Here is a 17,916-nt window from a genome sequence, read left to right as displayed (position 1 = left end):
ATGCCAGCCCAGCCTCCCTTCGCAGTTGTCAGTCGTTGGGACAGGCTAGTCAGGCTGAACAGCCTGCTCCGCTGGTGCCACAGCAGGTGCAGTGGCACCGGGCTCCTTGGCCAGCACTGTGGTACCAATGGGCCCCGTGGCCCCCGATGCAGCCCCCGGTAGTGGCTCGCTAGGTGGCCGGAGCCTCGGAGAGACCATCGGCCTCCCTATCTCAGCCTCCCAGGAAGGAGTTGGTGGGGCGTTCATCACCGGCTCCGTGCCCGGAGAGGGACCAAGTGGTGGGGTCTGCGGCACCGATGGGTTCGCAGAGTACCGCACCCCTATCCTCATCCTCCACTGATGAGGCGATTACGGCCCCTCCTCCGCCTGTCCTGCAGGAGGACTCTAAAGCCCACCAGGAACTGTTGAAAAGGGTGGCATCAAGCCTTAACCTTGAAGCCGAGGAGGTGGAGGAACCCTCGGACTCCCTCTTCAACATCCTCTTGGCCTTGGCGCCAGGCGGGATGGCCCTCCCACTCCATGAAGGGGTGGCAAAGATTTTGAACGCCTTTTGGCAAACCCCGGCTTCCTTGCCCCCTATCTTTTAGAGGGCGGAACGGAAGTACTTCATGCCTGCCAAGGGGCATGAATACCTGTACACCTACCCTGCCCCCAACTCACTGGTTGAGTCGGTCAACCACAGGGAGAAGCAGGGCCAACCAGCCCCTACTCCTAAGAATAAAGGCTCAAGGAGACTGGATCTATTCGGGAGAAAGGTTTATTTGTCCTTGAGTTTCCAGTTAAGGGTGACGAACCACTAAGCCCTCCTGGGGAGATACGAGGACTCCCTCCAAGAGCGTGACAAGAAGGAGTTTAAGGCTCCGGTGGAGGAGGGTACAGTGGCTGCCAGGGCAACCCTGCAGTCAGCGTCGGATGCCACGGATACAGCTGCAAGGTCTATGGCCTCTGCGGTGTCCATGAGGAGGGTGTCGTGGCTCCTGCTGTCTGGGCTATCCAGCGAGGCGCATAACTCGTTACAGGACCTTCCATTGGATGGCAAGGTCGTTTGCGGAACAGATGGACGTGAAATTGCAGGGCCTGAAAGATTCCCGCACAACGCTTAAGACCCTTGGTCTCTATGTCTCGGCTCCAGCCAGGACCAAGTTTAAGCCGCAGCAGGCTCCCACCCAGGCCACCCACGCTAAATATGAGCCCCCTTATAAAAAGTCAAGGGACTATAAGAAATGCCTACAGAGGCAATCCCGGTCTGCGCCCCAACGTGGGCCCTCCAAGGGCAAACAGGCAGGAAAGCAGCAGTTTCGACAGGACGCCCAGGGGTAACTTACTAGTTCATACCATGGATCCACCCGCAATAAAGCTTCCCTTCTCTAACCGGTTGTGTGCTTTTCTCCCGGAGTGGTCGTAGCTGACCTTGGACCAATGGGTCCTCAACACCGTCTCCAGGGATTACACCCTCCAGTTTACCTCTATCCCACCCACCCACCGTCCGTCCCCATCCCTCCTGGGGGACCCCTCCCACGAGGCCCTAGTCAAGCAGGAGGTGGGGCGGCTCCCTGGCCTAGGAGCGATGGAAGTGGTACCAGCGGAGTTCAGACGCAAGGGTTTCTACTCCCGCTACTTCCTTATCCCAAAGGCCAAAGGTGGGCTCAGGCCCATCCTGGACTTGCGAGGCCTGAACCAGTACATGGTAAAGCTCAAGTTTTGCATGGTCTCTCTGGCCTCCATCATCTCCTCCCTGGATCCCGGGGACTGGTACGCCGCCCTCGATCTGCAGGACACGTACTTCCACATTCATATTTTAGAGGGGCACAGACATTTCCTCTGTTTCATGGTTGGGTAGGAACACTACCAATTTACGGTCCTCCCGTTTGGCCTGTCCACTGCTCCCAGGGTATTCACAAAGTACATGTCTGTGGTAGCGGCCTATCTCAGACATCGCGGGGTCCAGATCTTCCCCTTTCTCGACGACTGGCTGGTAAAGGGCAGCTCTAGGTCGCAGGTGCGGGATCACGTGGCACTCCTTCTGTCCACGTGCGTCACCCTGGGCCTGTTGGTAAACAACACCAAGTCCACGTTAGTCCCAGTGCAGCGCATAGGGTTTATTGGGGCAGTCCTGGACTCTACATCGGCCAGGGCCTCCCTCCCACCGGACAGGTTTGAGACCCTAAGGGAACTCCTCAGCACAGTCACAAGGTTCCCTGTGACCACAGCCAGAGCGTGCCTCCAGCTCTTGGGTCACATGTTGGCGTGCACATATGTGGTTCGCCACACCAGACCCAGGATGAGGCCCCTCCAGCTCTGATTGGCCTCGGTGTTCTCCCAGTCCAGAGACAGGATGGACAAGGTCCTCACTGTGCCTGAACCGGTGATCACCTCCCTACAATGGTGGTCTTCCCTGGGGAACATGCTCCACAGGGTCCCGTTCAGGGGCAGGCCCCCATCAGTGGAGCTGGTGTCAGATGCGTCGGACCGGGGGTGGGGAGCCCATGTAGGGAACGTTCAGATCCAAGGTCTGTGGTCCGCGCAGGGCCTTGCCCTGCATATAAACGTCAAGGAGCTCAGGGTGGTCCGTCTGGCATGCGCAGCCTTCCGCTCGCACCTGGAGGGCAGAGTGGTCAGGGTTCTCACGGATAACACGGCCTTGATGTTTGACATCAACAGGCAAGGCGGGGCCTGCTCCTCTGCCAGGAAGCCCTCAGGCTGTGGGACTTCTGTATAGCCCACAATATTTGCCTGGAAGCCCACCACTTACCGGGTGCCCGGAACTCACGGGTGGATCGCCTGAGCTGAGACTTCTCCTCTCAGTACGAGTGGTCACTACACCCAGAGGTGGTGCACAGGACTTTCCCAAAGTGGGGCACTCCCAAGGTGGACCTGTTTGCGACACGGCAGAACCGCCAGTGTCCCCGCTTCTGCTCCGAGGGGGGTTGGATGCGGGTACCATCTCTGATGCCTTCCTCCTATCTTGGTCGGGCCAGCTTCTCTATGCCTTCCCCCCGATCCCGTTGATTGGCAAGATCTTGGAGAAGATAAAAACGGACAGGGCCTGGGTCCTCCTGATCGCCCTGGCATGGCCCAGGCAATATTGGTACGGGACTCTCACGAGCCTGGCAGTCGCCCCGCCGTGGCAGTTGCCGTCCCGCCTGAACCTGTTGCTGCCTTTCAGAAGCCATCCCACAATGCCCCACGCTGACAGTTAAATTGGTTGAAGCGCTCCTGGTAAGGACACACACCGTCGACACAAGGAGTGTAGTGTGAACATGCAAAAGTGATTTAATTACTGCAGTGGCTGTATGTCAACGTAACTTAAATCAACTTAATTTGTTAGTGTACACTTGCCCTCAGTTAATGAAGTGTAAAATCTCATAGACTCATAGACTTTAAGGTCAGAAGGGACCATTATGATCATCTAGTCTGACCTCCTGCATGATGCAGGCCACAAAAGCTGACCCACCCACTCCTGGAATAATTCTCTCCCTTACCTCAGCAGTTGAAGTCCCCAAATCATGATTTAAAGACTTCAAGTCGCAGAGAATCCTCCAGCAAGCGACCCCTGCCCCATGCTGCGGAGGAAGGCGAAAAACCTCCAGGGCCTCTGCCAATCTACCCTGGAGGAAAATTCCTTCCCAACCCCAAATATGGCGATCAGCAGAACCCCGAGCATGCAGGCAAGATTCTCCAGCCAGACCCACATTGACCATTGATACTAATTACCAGCGATGGCACGTTATTGACCTATTGACTAAAATCACGTTATCCCATCAAACCATCCCCTCCATAAACTTATCAAGCTTAATCTTAAAGCCAGAGAGGTCTTTCGCCCCCCCAGTTTCCCTCGGAAGGCTGTTCCAGAACTTCACCCCTCTGACGGTTAGAAACCTTCGTCTAATTTCAAGCCTAAACTTCCCGACGACCAGTTTATATCCATTTGTTCTCGTGTCCACATTAGTACTGAGCTGAAATAATTCCTCTCCCTCCCTGGTATTTATCCCTCTGATATATTGTGGAATACCAGAACAGAAACAGAAGTATGGTAATGCTTTTATTTTAGTAAGTCACTGGTCAGTAGGATTGTCAAAGATTAGTGCATCATGAATAACTAATGCAAAGTTAAAACTCTGCAGTCCTTTCTCAGAACAGACTTCGCATATAGAACACCCAGAGTTTGTTGCTGGCTACTGGCCAGTCTAGAGTAGTTCAGTTTTGCCCTCTTAGGGTGGAAGGTAATGTCTTTGGAAGAACATTGTGCTGTTTTTTTCAATGCACCACATCCTTGCTACTTTTGCTTAGCTGCTGGAAATATCTTTGATGTCTTTGAAAAGATGAGGACAAAGAGGAAAAGGTCATTGTACTGAAAGTGTCTGTTTTAAAGATACAGAACTTCTATTTATCTTAGTACTTGTATTGCTCCTCCTACCATAGGAGTGCCTCATCGTCTTTGTCATAGAATCATAGAATATCAGGGTTGGAAGGGACCTCAGGAGGTCATCTAGTCCAACCCCCTGCTCAAAGCAGGACCAATCCCCAACTGAATCATCCCAGCCAGGGCTTTGTCAAGCCTGTCCTTAGAGGTTTTTAAGGAAGGAGATTCCACCACCTCCCTAGGTAACCCATTCCAGTGCTTCACCACCCTCCTAGTGAAAAAGTTTTCCCTAATATTCAACCTAAAGTTCCCCCACTGCAGCTTGAGACCATTACTCCTTGTTCTGTCATCTGGTACCACTGAGAACAGTCTAGATCCATCCTCTTTGGAACCCCCTTTCAGGTAGTTGAAAGCACCTATCAAATCCCCCCATATTCTGCTCTTCTGCAGACTAAACAATCCCAGTTCCCTCAGCCTCTCCTCATAAGTCATGTGCTCCAGCCCCCTAATCATTTTTGTTGCCCTCTGTTGGATTCTTTCCAATTTTTCCACATCCTTCTTGTAGTGTGGGGCCCAAAACTTGACACATACTCCAGTTGAGGCCTCACCAATGTTGAATAGAGGGGAATGATCACGTCCCTCAGTCTGCTGGCAATGCCCCTACTTATACAGCCCAAAATGCCGTTTAGCCTTCTTGGCAACAGGGGCACATTGTTGACTCATATCCAGCTTCTTGTCCACTGTAACCCCTAGATCCTTTTCTGCAGAACTGCTGCCTAGCCATTCGGCCCCTAGTCTGTAGCAGTGCATGGGATTCTTCCGTCCTAAGTGCAGGACTCTGCACTTGTCTTTGTTGAACCTCATCAGCTTTCTTTTGGCCCAATCCTCTAATTTGTCTAGGTCCCTTTGTATCCTATCCCTACCCTCCAGCATATCTACCACTCCTCCCAGTTTAGTGTCATCTGCAAACTTGCTGAGGGTGCAGTCCACGCCATCCTCCAGATCATTAATGAAGATATTGAACAAAACCGGCGCCAGGACCGACCCTTGGGGCACTCTGCTTGATACCGGCTGCCAACTAGACATGGAGCCATTGATCCCTACCCGTTGAACCCAACGATCTAGCCAGCTTTCTATCCACCTTATAGTCCATTCATCCAATCCATACTTCTTTAACTTGCTGGCAAGAATATTGTGGGAGACCATATCAAAAGCTTTGTTAAAGTCAAGGAATTTAATGCAGTTATCCTCCCTGTGACGGGTTCCCCCTGGGGTGCCACCTGGAACTCGGGTACCACTGAGCCCACCTGACCCTCCAGCCTGGGCTCCCTTTACACTGTACTGCTGAGACAGGCTCTCAAGCCCCCTCCAGGACACACACAGATAGGGGTACACCCAGCTGCAGCTACACAGAGATACTGAGATCCGCTCTACATGGGAAGGCTTAGCTAAGGAACTACCCAGTTTCTCAAGTGCATGCTCCCCTTTGGAGGGTAAACCCAAAATTATACTGTCTTGCACTGCACAGAAAACTGTACAGCGTAAGCTCAAGAAATTCGCCCCCTCTCTCAATGTGGAGAAAGATATGCAACAGCTTTCTGCCCTTCCCTCCCTCCCCCGTTATCATTTCCAAACACTGGTTTTAGACAAAACAAAAATAAGTTTATTAACTACAAAAGAGAGATTTTTAAGTGATTATAAGGGATAGCAATCAGATCAAAGCAGATTACCTAGCAAATAAAACAAAAATGCAATATAAGCTTAATATACTAAAGAAATTGGAAATGAGTAGCAAATTCTCACCCTAATTGTTGGTTTAGGCAGTTTGCAGAGATTCTTGAGGCCAAGCTGCACTTGCTTGCAGCTTAAAACTCCAGGTGTTACTTTTATAGGCTAGAAATCCCTCTAACCTGTGTTCAGCTCTTCTCCCCCAGTTAAATCCTCGTTTCTCAGGAGTTTCCGAGAGTCTCCTTTGGGTGGGGAGTTAGTGAAGTACCACAATGATGTTACTCCCCTGCCTTAAATAGCTTTTGCATATGGCGGGAACCCTTTGTCTCCAAATTTAGTTCCCATGCCTGTCAGTGGAAAAACCCTAGTATTCTGTGATGGAGGCCAGTACCAGGTGACTTGGTCACGTCTCTGTAGGGCCATAGCAGCCTTGAGTCAGAGGCTGTTCGTAGCATCCTCAGGAAGGCTCCCTGGCGGGAGATTAGCATCTTCTATTGTTTTCCCTAATGGCCCTTCCCAGCCAGCCATCTAGACTGATTGCATTCTGTCTAGTGGGCATTCCCCAGCTGTAAACAAATTTGTAATAGATGCATAGACAATATTCCTAATTTCAGATACCAGAATGATACATGCATACAAGTTGGATAATCATATTCACTAAATTATAACCTTTCCAATGATATCTCAGATGTCTTATATTGTACAAAATACATCATAATTATGACATACTCATATCATAATATGACTATGAAGAATATGGGGTATAATGCCACACTCCCAACACACCGTGAAGTAGGGAAGTGTAGTTATTGCTATTTTATAGATCAGTGTTTCTCAAACTGGGGTTTGTGGACCTCTGGGGGTCCATGAGGGTACACCAGGGGGTCCATGGGCCCTGCTGATCAACTCCTCCCACTCTCTCCCAGCACCTCCTGCATGCTGGGGTAATGGCTGTTCAGCAGCATGCAGGAAGCGCTGGGAGTGAGAGGGAAGAGCTGGGACGGAGTGCGCTTGGGGGGAGGGGCGGGAAGAGGAGAGGCGGGGTGGAGCGGGAAGAGGTGGGGGGGTGGGGCCTTGGGGGAAGGGGTGGAGTGGGAGCGGTGCCTGGGGCTAAGTGGGGGAATTGGGGGGGGGTCTGAAAAATTTTAAATCAAAATGGGGGTCCTTGGGTTGCTCAAGTTTGAGAACCGCTGTTATAGATGGAAAACGAGTCTCCCAAGTCCTAGACTAATGCCTTAGCCCAGGGATCGGCAGCCATTGGCACGCGGCTCGCCAGGGTAAGCACCCTGGCGGGCCAGGCCAGTTTGTTTACCTGCCGCATCCACAGGTTCAGCCGATCGCAGCTCCCACTGGCTGCGGTTCGCCGTCCCAGGCCAACGGGGGCTGCGGGAAGCAGCGTGGGCCGAGGAATGTGCTGGCCACCGCTTCCCGCCGCCCCCATTGGCCTGGAGTGGTGAACCGCGGCCAGTGGGAGCCGCAATCGGCCAAACCTGCGGACGCAGCAGGTAAACAAACAGCCTGGCCGCCAGGGTGCTTAGCCTGGCCGCCAGGGTGCTTGGCCCGGCGAGCCGCGTGCCAAAGGTTGCCAATCCCTGCCCTAGCCCCTGGAACATCCTTCTTCTTTCAAAATGTTGCTCAACCCAAAGGGAGCATCTTGAGGAAATGACATGGAGATTCTGTCACTGTTACCTTAAGTTCTGTCTACATTAGGAAATTAACCATTGCTTAAAATGGATATTTAGTGATGTTTCCTCCTGAACTGGCTTTGAAAACAGTTTTTGCCTGCTCTAGATTAGCACTTAAACAGTTTTCAGTGCCGTTTGGGAGAAACCATTGCTGAAAATTACTTTTAGCCACAGTTCAGTTTTCTAGTGTAGAAAAGGCTTTCAAGAAATTTTGATAATTTCTACTGAAACTACATGATCTGAGGTAAACAAGGCAGGCTGCAAATGGTGGCCTATATACAATAGGTGCATCAGAAGCCTCATGATAGACTTTTAATCGGATCTTCACTTGTCTGGCAAGAGTTCTGGAGTTTAGGACCCTGTGGTTTTGTTTCCCCTTTATAGCCGATGACCTCTAATCCCTAACTCGGAGCAGGAAGTTGCATTCTTCACTCTACTTTAGATGTTAGTGATTTCAACTCCTATAAGACAAGCACAGAATCTTGCGAGCCTGTATTTTGCACATTCTTAAGGTTCTTCTCTTTTGCTGGTTTGCTTCCTCAGTCCAAACCGTTATATAGGGGCAGTTATTATTGGTTTGGGATTCATTTCTCTCTCTCTCTCTCTCTCTCTCTCTCTCCAGCCCTAAAATAACTGTACAAGTAATGGGATCTGTATCTCTGTATTTTGGCATTTGGTTGCTTCTAGTGCACACTATGGTAATTTGTCATGTGAATCAGCGAGGAGGCAGGCAATTGCCATGTAGAGATCTTCACACCCTTGGATTTCTTCTCCCCTTCTCAATTTCCCCCCTCCCCTCCGGTGACTGCTTTTCATGTGAACTAAAAAGTATTTAGTGTTGTTTTTATCCAGTATTTATTAAATGGAAAAAGAGGATGGAGATATGTTAACTAAGCTGCTAGGTTAATAAAGTGGGATAAGAAGCTACCCTTTAGCAGTCATTCCTCTGCTGCCAAGCAGGAGGAGAAAATACAAGGGAAGAAAGGCCAGAGTACAAACAATTCTATGTTGGATTGACTGCCATTTGCCTGAGACCAGAGGATGAATACTGGTGTAACTAGTTCACCAAAAACAACTAGTAGGTAAGGAAAATGTCTTTCGCCAACAAATGTATGCCAGTAAATTGCTCTGTATTCATATACCTTATCCTGCTGTAAACTATTGGAATATCTCATAAATGTACTGTGGGAAAATATTGATTTTCAAAACTTAGATCATTAAACAAATGTTATTAGGTAAATTTTCACATTACAAATCATGAATGCTTTCATTTGAAATGAATTTTTTCATTCATGTATGTGCCTGTAGTAGAAATTTCTCTCCTTAATCAGAGAGAGATGCCTGCTAATTTGTATTTTATTATTTATATTACAGCAATGTAAAGGTCCCAATCAGGATTTCATTGTACTAGGTGTTGTACAAATAGATGGTTTATGACAAGATGCAAAAAGTGGCAGAAACAAACAGAGGATGAGATAGCAAGTACCTAGTATAAAACCTACCATTGCATAAGGATATTATATGACCAGCTTGTCTCACATAGAACAAACTCACTGTTGTAATTCTTCGTAATTTGAATAGTACAGGAGGGCTTTTTGCCTTCCATTGTGTCACTGAGATTAAACTGAATGACTTTTCACTCCATCAGTGAATCTGTGAGAGAGATTCAGATCTTAGCACTCTTATGGCCAGATGTAAATGCCATAGCAAGTTCTCCTGAGAGTTCACATTGAGCCATTGGCGCTGCAGCATTACCTTTCTCAAAAAAGTGCAAAAACAGTAAATACTGAGAAATGTTCTGGCAGCTATTTCTGGGTTCAAGTCCATATTAAAGAATGAGCATTTCTCTTCCTCTCGCTGAGAAGGCCACAAAGCACGATGTCAGGCTCTACCTCATAAAATTTACTGATAGATGTGGCGCACGCTCTCTTCTGTAGTCATTACTGACTTGTGTAAATTATTCCTAGCAAATAAACTGGGCCACCTCAGTTCTGAACTTTATCTCTTTGCATCATGACTGGAACTGGCATTGGAATAAAATTATGCAGTTTATCACTGGTTCTGTGTGGGTGTCTAAAGCATTTTCTGCTCCTCATTGTTCTGTGTTTGTCTCCTTTTCTTTTTTTTCTGAAGGTTACTTGAGCATGCATTCTGCACTGAGCTCTCAGTCCTCTGTAGACAGCGAGCTGAGTACATCTGATGACTCCATCTCTATGGGATACAAGCTGCAGGACTTGACTGATGTCCAGGTTATGGCACGCCTACAGGAAGAAAGTATGTGACAGCAATTTCCTTTCTGTTAGTCTTGTAATTGAAATTGTAGGGAAATGCAGATAGATTTCAACTGTCCAAACATACAAGATTTTAATAGCCCACTTTCAATTTACTACATTTTCTTTTATAAGTTAACTTTAAATTCTACAGCTCTAAGATGTCCACATAAACCTGGTTGATAAGATAACATTTTCAATTCACGACACTTCATAAAAATGATTGTAGAGGAGATTTTTCAAAGGTCCAAACTGGAGTTAGGTGTCTACCATTTGTACCTTTGAAAATCTTACTCTGTGCCTAAATGAAGTTCTCTCTGCATTGAGACTTAAAACCATGTTAGCATTTTTCTAGAGAACCATGTTTTAAAATCTGTTTGCATCTTCCATGCAACAACATTTCATGTGTAGCCCAGAGCCTGAGTCAAAAACAGAGAGCCAGAATTGAGAGGGCTGCAGTTAGAACTTGGATTTCTAGCTCTGGTCCTGTGCTCAATCCACTAGACATGCTGCAGAGGGCAAAATGTACTCATTGCCTCTTATTTGGATTTTAGGGGCTTGATCCAACTCCCATTGAAGTCAATGGAAAGATTCCCTTTGGAGTCAATAGCAATCTTTCCATTGACTTCATTGGGAGTTGGATTAGGTCCTAGCTGAGAATTCCAGTCACTCTCTTGCATAGAGTTGCAGAGGAGGAACAAAGAAATGTCGAGCAGTTGGGCTACATAATAATTCCATTCTCCACTTTCTGTAAATCAGATTACTGCAAGGTGATGTTTAGGTTCTTATGTAAACCTTCTGGAAAATATTTACTTCCTTTGTACCAAGGTTTTACAAAGTTAAAACCACTAATAACAAATAGTAATTAGAACAGGAGACCAAAAAGCACAAATCAAGGGATCCCTTTGCATTGATTAGCACTTTATTCCATCTATGCTTGTGAAGGAAGTTACTCTACAGTGTGAGTAAAGGCATCAAAATCTGCGCCGTCCCCCCCCCCCCCCCCCCCAGTACATTGTTCTTTATGGTCACTTCAAAAAAATTCCTATTCACAAACCTAATGGTCTCATACATGGTATTTCCAGTAGAGATAGGAAATTGTTATTACATTATACAAGGCACTGGTGAGACCTCATCTGGAATGCTGTGTGCAATTGTGGTCTCCCATGTTTAAGAAAGATGAATGCAACCTAAAACAGGTGCAGAGAAGGGGGCTACAGGATGATCAGACGAATGGAGAACTTACCTTAAGAGAAAAGACTTAAGGAGCTTGGCTTGTTTAGCCTAACCAAACGAAGGCTGAGGGGAGAGATGATTGCTCTCTATAAATACATTAGAGGGATAAACACCAGGGAGGGAGAGGAGTTACTTAAATTAAGGGTCAGTGTTGTCATTTGAACAAATGGACGTAAACTGAATAAGCTTGAATAAGATGAAGGTTTCTAACTGAGGAGTGACGTTCTGGAACAGCCTCCCAAGGGAAGCAGTGGGTGCAAAAAAACCTAACTGGTTTCGGGACTGAGCTTGGTAAGTTTATGGAGGGGATGGTACGATGGGACTGCCTACAATGGCATGTGGCCCATCGGCGACTGCTGGTAACAAGTATTTCCAGTGGCCAGAGATGGGACTCTAGATAGGAAGGGCTCTGAGTTACTACACTGAATGCTTTCCTAGGTGTCTGGATGATCGTGATCGCCTATGTGCTCAGGGTCTAACTGATCACCATATTTGGGGTCAGGAAGGAATTTTCCTGCCACATCCAACCTCCCCCCCCCCCCCCCCGCCCGTTCCCTGACAGCCCCTCCCCGGGACCCCTGCCCCGTTCACCCCCCCTGCTCCCTTTCCCTTGACCGCCCCTGGAACCCCTGCCCCTGACTGCAGAACCCCCGCCCCCATCACTCCCATACAACCCCCCCTCCTTCCTGACTGCCCCCCGCCAGGACCCCTGCTCCCACTCAACCCCCCTGTTCCCTATCCATACCCCCACCCCCGACCACCACCCCGAACTCCCCTGCCCTCTATCCACCCCTGCTCCCTTACCACGCTGCCTGGAGCACCGGTGGCTGGCGGCGCTAGAGCTGTGCTGCCCAGAGCACCCGGACAGGTGCCCGGCTGGAGCCATCCACGCCAACGCGCAGCACAGAGCACCGGGTCAGGCCGGGCTCTGCAGCTGCGCTGCCCCAGGAGCTCGCAGCTCTGCCGCCCAGAGCGTTGCAGGATCTCAGGGGCCGGGCAGGAGGGTCCCGCGGGCCGGAGTTTGCCCACCTCTGCTTTAGTATCTAAAATCTAAAGGTTTACAGTAACTCCTCACTTAATGTTGTAGCTATGTTCCTGAAAAAATGCTGTTTTAAGCGAAATGATGTTAAGCAAATCCAATTTCCCCATAAGAATTAATGTAAATGGGAGGGTTAGGTTCCAGGGAAATTTTTTTTGCCAGACAAAAGTAAGTGTGTGTGTGTGTGTGTGTGTGTGTACGCACACACACACACACACACACACACACACACACACACACACACACACACACACACACACACACACACACACACACACTAGCAATGGTGATTGTGAAGCTTGGTTGAGGTGGTGGAGTCAAAGGGTGGGATATTTCCCAGGGAATGCCTTACTGCTAAATGCCTTACTGAGCCCTCAAGGGTTAACACATTGTTGTTAACATAGCCTCACATTCTACAAGGCAGCACGAATGGAGGGACCAAGTACGCTGACCACACTAAGTACATTGCCTTTTTAAGTAGATAAGCAAGTTGAGATAGCAGCTGCTGCCAGCAAGCTCCCTTCATCCCGAGCCCTGTTGTGTGCGCCCCCCCCCCCACTTTGTGGAGATGGGGTACAGGAGCAGGGGGAGGGAGACACCCTGACATTAGCACCCTTCTTCCCACCCCTGCACAGCAAGCAGGAGGCTCCCAGGAGCAGCTCCAAGGCGGAGGGCAGGAGCAGCACACAGCAGTAGGGGGCAGGACAGCTGAACTGCTTGGCAATTGATAGCCTGCTGGGCAGCTGCCGCACAGGGAACTTAGAGGGCCTGTCGGCCCACCCTGGTTCCAAGCACCCACCAGCTAGCTCCAATGGGCTGCTCTTCTTGCAAGCAGTGGACAAAGCAGGCGGCTGCCAAACAACGTTATAAGGGAGCATTGCACAACTTTAAAAGAGCATGTTCTCTAATTGATCAGCAACGTAACAACATTAACTGGGACGACTTTAAGTGAGGAGTTACTGTATTCATAAAAAGAAAGAAAAAGGTGAGTTAAAATTGGTTAAATGAATCGATACATACAATAATGGCAAAGTTCTTGGTTCAGGCTTGTAGCAGCGATGGAATAAACTGCTGGCTTTAGTCAAGTCTCTGGAATACATCCACAGCTTGGATGGGTCATTCAGTTCTTTGAACAAAGCTTCGGTTTGTAGCAGATAGACAGACTCGCTTACAGACAGCCCCCCCCCCCCCCCACCTGAAGCAAATATTCACCAGCAACTACACACCACACCTCAGAAACACTAACGCAGGAACCAATCCCTGTAACAAATCCAGTTGCCTACTCTGTCCCCATATCTACTCTAGCGACACCATCAGAGGACCCAACCACATGAGCCACACCATCAGGGGCTCATTCACCTGCACATCTACTAATATGATATATGCCATCATGTGTCAGCAGTGCCCCTCTGCCATGTTCATTGGCCAAACCGGACAGTCTCTTCGTAAAATAATAAATGGACGCAAATCAGGAATGGTAACATACAAAAGCCCGTAGGAGAACACTTCAGTTTCCCTCAACATTCAATAACAGATTTAAAAGTAGCCATCCTTCAACCAAAAAACTTCAGAAACAGACTTCAAAGAGAAACTGCAGAGTTACAATTCATTTCAAAATTTAACACCATTAATTTGGGCTTGAATAGGGACTGGGAGTGACTGGCTCACTACAAAAGCAATTTTCCCTCTCTTGGTATTGACACCTCCTCATCAATTATTAGGAGTGGACCATATCCACCCTGACTGAATTGGCATGGTCAACACTGGTTCTCCACTTGTAAGGTAACTCCCTTCTCTTCATGTGCCTATATTTATGCCTGTATCTGTAATTTTCACTCCATGTATCTGAAGAAGTGGGTTTTTTTACTCACGAAAGCTGATGCCCAAATAAATCTGTTAGCCTTTAAGGTGCCACCGGACTCCTTGTTTTTTTGTTGATACAGACTAACATGGCTACCCCTCTGAGAGTTTGTAGCAAGGTTCCTCCAGAGGTAAGAAGCAGGATTGAAGACACAATGGAGGTGTTCCCAGGGCCTTTTAGAGTTTTTTGTCATGTGGAGGACATCCCATTGTTCTTACTGTGGAAAATTACAGCAACAAGATGGAATTTGGAGTCACATGGGCAAGCCATATGTTCATGCCCAATTTCCCTTAGTCATTGCAGGAAGCCATTACCTACACTGCAGACAGCATGTTTACATGACAGTCCACTCAGTGTAAATGGGTGTCTCCCATGGTCCATTGTCAACCAAGTGTTTCTTGATGAGCCACTTAATTTGAACAGTCTCTCCAACATGTGCTGGGCATTACCTTGTGGGCGTTACCCCAGGAGCAAACATTTGAAATCCAAGTATAGAGCCAATACTTCACATATAAAATGATACGTGCACACAGGTAGCATAATCAGAACCAGCAAGTCATAACCTTTTCATAGACACCTCACTCTACAACCTTTGTACAATATTTGCTGCAAATATATAACAGTGGTTGCAATAATGATCTATATGGTCATATTTTAATCCGATAACGTCACATCCCCAATGCAAAATTGATGCAGGAAGTGGTGTCCCAGACTTTACTGTATGCGTCATAGGAATTTCCCATTCTTGGTTCTGTATTACTACAGCTTCAAACCCAATATTAGAAGTATCCATGTATAACCAAAATGGTTTATTAAAATCACGTTTAACAATATTGTTGAAACCCTTTACAAACCCAAGGTAAAACTTGGTTAGACCAATAGTGGATTGGATCTGCTCTTGCAGTATAATTCCTGTATGTTTCATGTTATCTTGCCAAGAACTAAAGAAAATAGCTAATTTATTTATACAAGCTCTGGCAAATGTTTGGAACCCAATTAACAACAAGTCAATGCAGATATTAACTTTCCTCATAGTGTAGGAATCTTGGCATTTAGGCATGAAAGCAATATGGTAGTGTACCTCCGTTTCCCTTCCCATACAGCACATTAGGTCTGCAATATCTTTTCTCCTATGTACAGTTTCAAGATTAGTTAACGCACTAACTGTGAAATATCAGTATTACAAGGTCTTTTAACATAAAGTGTGCTCTTATGTATCACTCTTAACATGTTCAAGGATTTTTCCAAAAGATTAGGCACATTGTACATTTTTACAGTTCTTGGTATTAGCAACACATTAGTCACAAAAGTTAACATTAGCATTAATATTAATATCAAATTCATTGCAGGTGTACATTTACAATCATTTTTGTCATGCCACGCCTTTGCTCAATACCATTGGGGTTTTGGCATTTTAGGGTTAACCTGTGGCTTTTATTTGCAAGGTTTAATCTTTCCCTTCCTCCCTGTCCAGTAGGGTGAAAATCTGAGCTCTCTTGAATAACAGAACCCATTGGCTGGATAGGTGTGTCCTCTTTGCTAACAACTATGTGCAAGTCTTTCTCTCCCCAGTCAGTCAGGTAATTTGCATCAACACAGACACTAGCTTGTTTTCTAGTTTTCAGCTCCTCAACCTTTACCAATTCCAAGGCTGGACTCTGTCGTAAAGCGATACTATCCATTTTCACTACCATGTTAGACTCAAGGTTCTTTTGTCCTTCCATTACCAATCTCTGCTTCCACATGAAATCAGATCTCAAGTCCACTAAGAGACTACAAGACATATCCAAAGTGTCTAGAGATGAGAGTTTACCTGCCATCCCCTGCATCCTTGTGGGTTCAGTCATAAGGCTGTTCTGCTCTGAAAAACCAGTAACCCAATCTTTCCTCAGTACCTGAGTCACAGACTACTTACTTAAAGAATCAACATGGAGACATTCATGTTCCAACAACATTGTCTTCCCAACAAGCTGGCCAAACACAGCCACTTGGTCATAGGGCTGTTCAAATTCCCTGGCAATTTTCATTCCATCTAAAACCTTCTCAAAGCTATGCACACTGGATCTTTCCAAAGCAAAGTCAATGGATCTATACACCTCAGAAAGACTGGCAGTTAGGAACTGAAACAAGTCTCCAAACAGTGATTTCCCCTGAGTTAACTCAATCAAATCACTTCCACACCCATCAGTTGCAGCAAACTGCTTGCAAAAACTACCCTGAAGATTTTTCTCTTCCGGAATCTTTCCAAGCAACAACCCAATTTTCACAGAAATTCTGCCCTTACCTTTTTCACCTAGGGCCTGCTCTAAAGGAACATTTTTCCTGAGCAACAACAGACTCTTTCTGGGTTTCACTTAAATCCAGAATCACCCGTGTTACATCAGGAGGATTTTTACAAAAAACCCTTTCAGGTAAACTGCTAGACTTCATAGTCACAAGATTAGAAACTTGTTACAAGTTTCCACACTGTCAGTAGGTAATTTACTCAGATTACCTTCATGCTTTCCTTGTGCCCTGGCTATGATATCAACCTGGTTAAACAGAGTTGTCATACGTTTACCCAGCACCACACCAGCAACAGGCAAAATAGAAGCACCAGAATTTGTCTGGTCTCTGGGATCTAGTTATGACACCAACTGGATGTGACCTAGTTATAATGTCATTCTCCCTAGCAGACACAAATTTAGGAACATTCCCTTCCTGGGCTTTAGTTAAATTCAAATCCAACTCTGTGATAACTGATAAATTTTCAAGTAGCATAAACTGAGAAGCATTTTCTGTCCGCTCCGCAGACAAAAGACTGGAGGTACATTCTCCTTTATTAGGCACACTGCTATTTGCAACAAGCAAACAATTGGAAACAGTTTTTCCTTCAACAGATAAACTGTTGCTTTCCACAAACAGTAGCTTATCACACTGAGCACATTACTTTTCCCCCTTTCAGGCTTACTTTCACAAACTTCACTAGCCAACTCAAAAAAATCTACCCTTTTCTTTCTCAATTAGGGCTTCAACCTGACCATCAACTTTAATCTGCTCTAGATAAACATTTTCCTGATCAGTGAGTTCTTCCTGTGCTTTATCTAATTTTAAACTCACTTCTGAGACACTAGACAGACATTCAGAAACCTCATTCACAGACAAACAGCTATTTGCCACATTTCCCAGGTTAGAGTCATCCTCTCCCTGGCCATAGCAAAACTGGTTAAACACCGACAACTACTCAGAGTAACACAACATACCAACTTTGTTATAAACTGGACTTGCAAGATGATGCAGTTTCTGCTGCTGTTCCATTGCTTTTTTAACTTGGAGCTCAAGTCTGGCAGTTTCTTGTTGCATCTGGTGAACCCTCTCCTCAGCAGCCAGCCATTCCATATGCCTGGCATGGGCTTCTCTCTCTCTCTCTCTTTCAGAAGCTTCTTTCTTTATTTTAGTCATTTTCTGTTCATGTTCAAAACACAGGCTCTCTCTCAGGGCTTGCAGTTTCATTGCTTCTGCTGATGCCTTCTGGCTCATCGTCACTGATCTTTAATCTTTCAAACTCTCAATATCAAAATTCAAATTTTAGTAGCGTGGGGTTCTGATCCAAAGCTTAATTGACCTGGTTCTGTGGATCCTAGCCAGACTACGCCACTGTAACCATGCCTTAGTGGGTCACAACTGAGGATGCCAAATTCAGGACGAACTGCTGAAAAATAGGGCGCAAACAACCCAGAACTGGTGATTATTCT

General features: G+C 46.9%; 1 protein-coding gene across 2 annotated transcripts in view; it reads left to right on the top strand.

Annotated features, from left to right (window-relative positions):
• Positions 1-17,916, top strand: part of LOC135883542 (SLAIN motif-containing protein-like) — a 106,526-nt gene that overhangs the window by 68,176 nt on the left and 20,434 nt on the right. For both annotated transcript variants that reach the window (XM_065410727.1, XM_065410726.1), the window contains exon 5: positions 9,910-10,050. In XM_065410727.1, coding sequence (XP_065266799.1) covers positions 9,910-10,050 — 141 coding nt within the window. The remainder of the gene's footprint in view (positions 1-9,909; positions 10,051-17,916) is intronic.

The sequence above is a fragment of the Emys orbicularis genome, chromosome 9, assembly GCF_028017835.1.
Source record: "Emys orbicularis isolate rEmyOrb1 chromosome 9, rEmyOrb1.hap1, whole genome shotgun sequence".
Taxonomy (NCBI): Eukaryota; Metazoa; Chordata; order Testudines; family Emydidae; genus Emys; species Emys orbicularis.
Note: the sequence above shows the minus strand (reverse complement) of the source record. Positions and strands in the feature narration are given on the sequence as shown.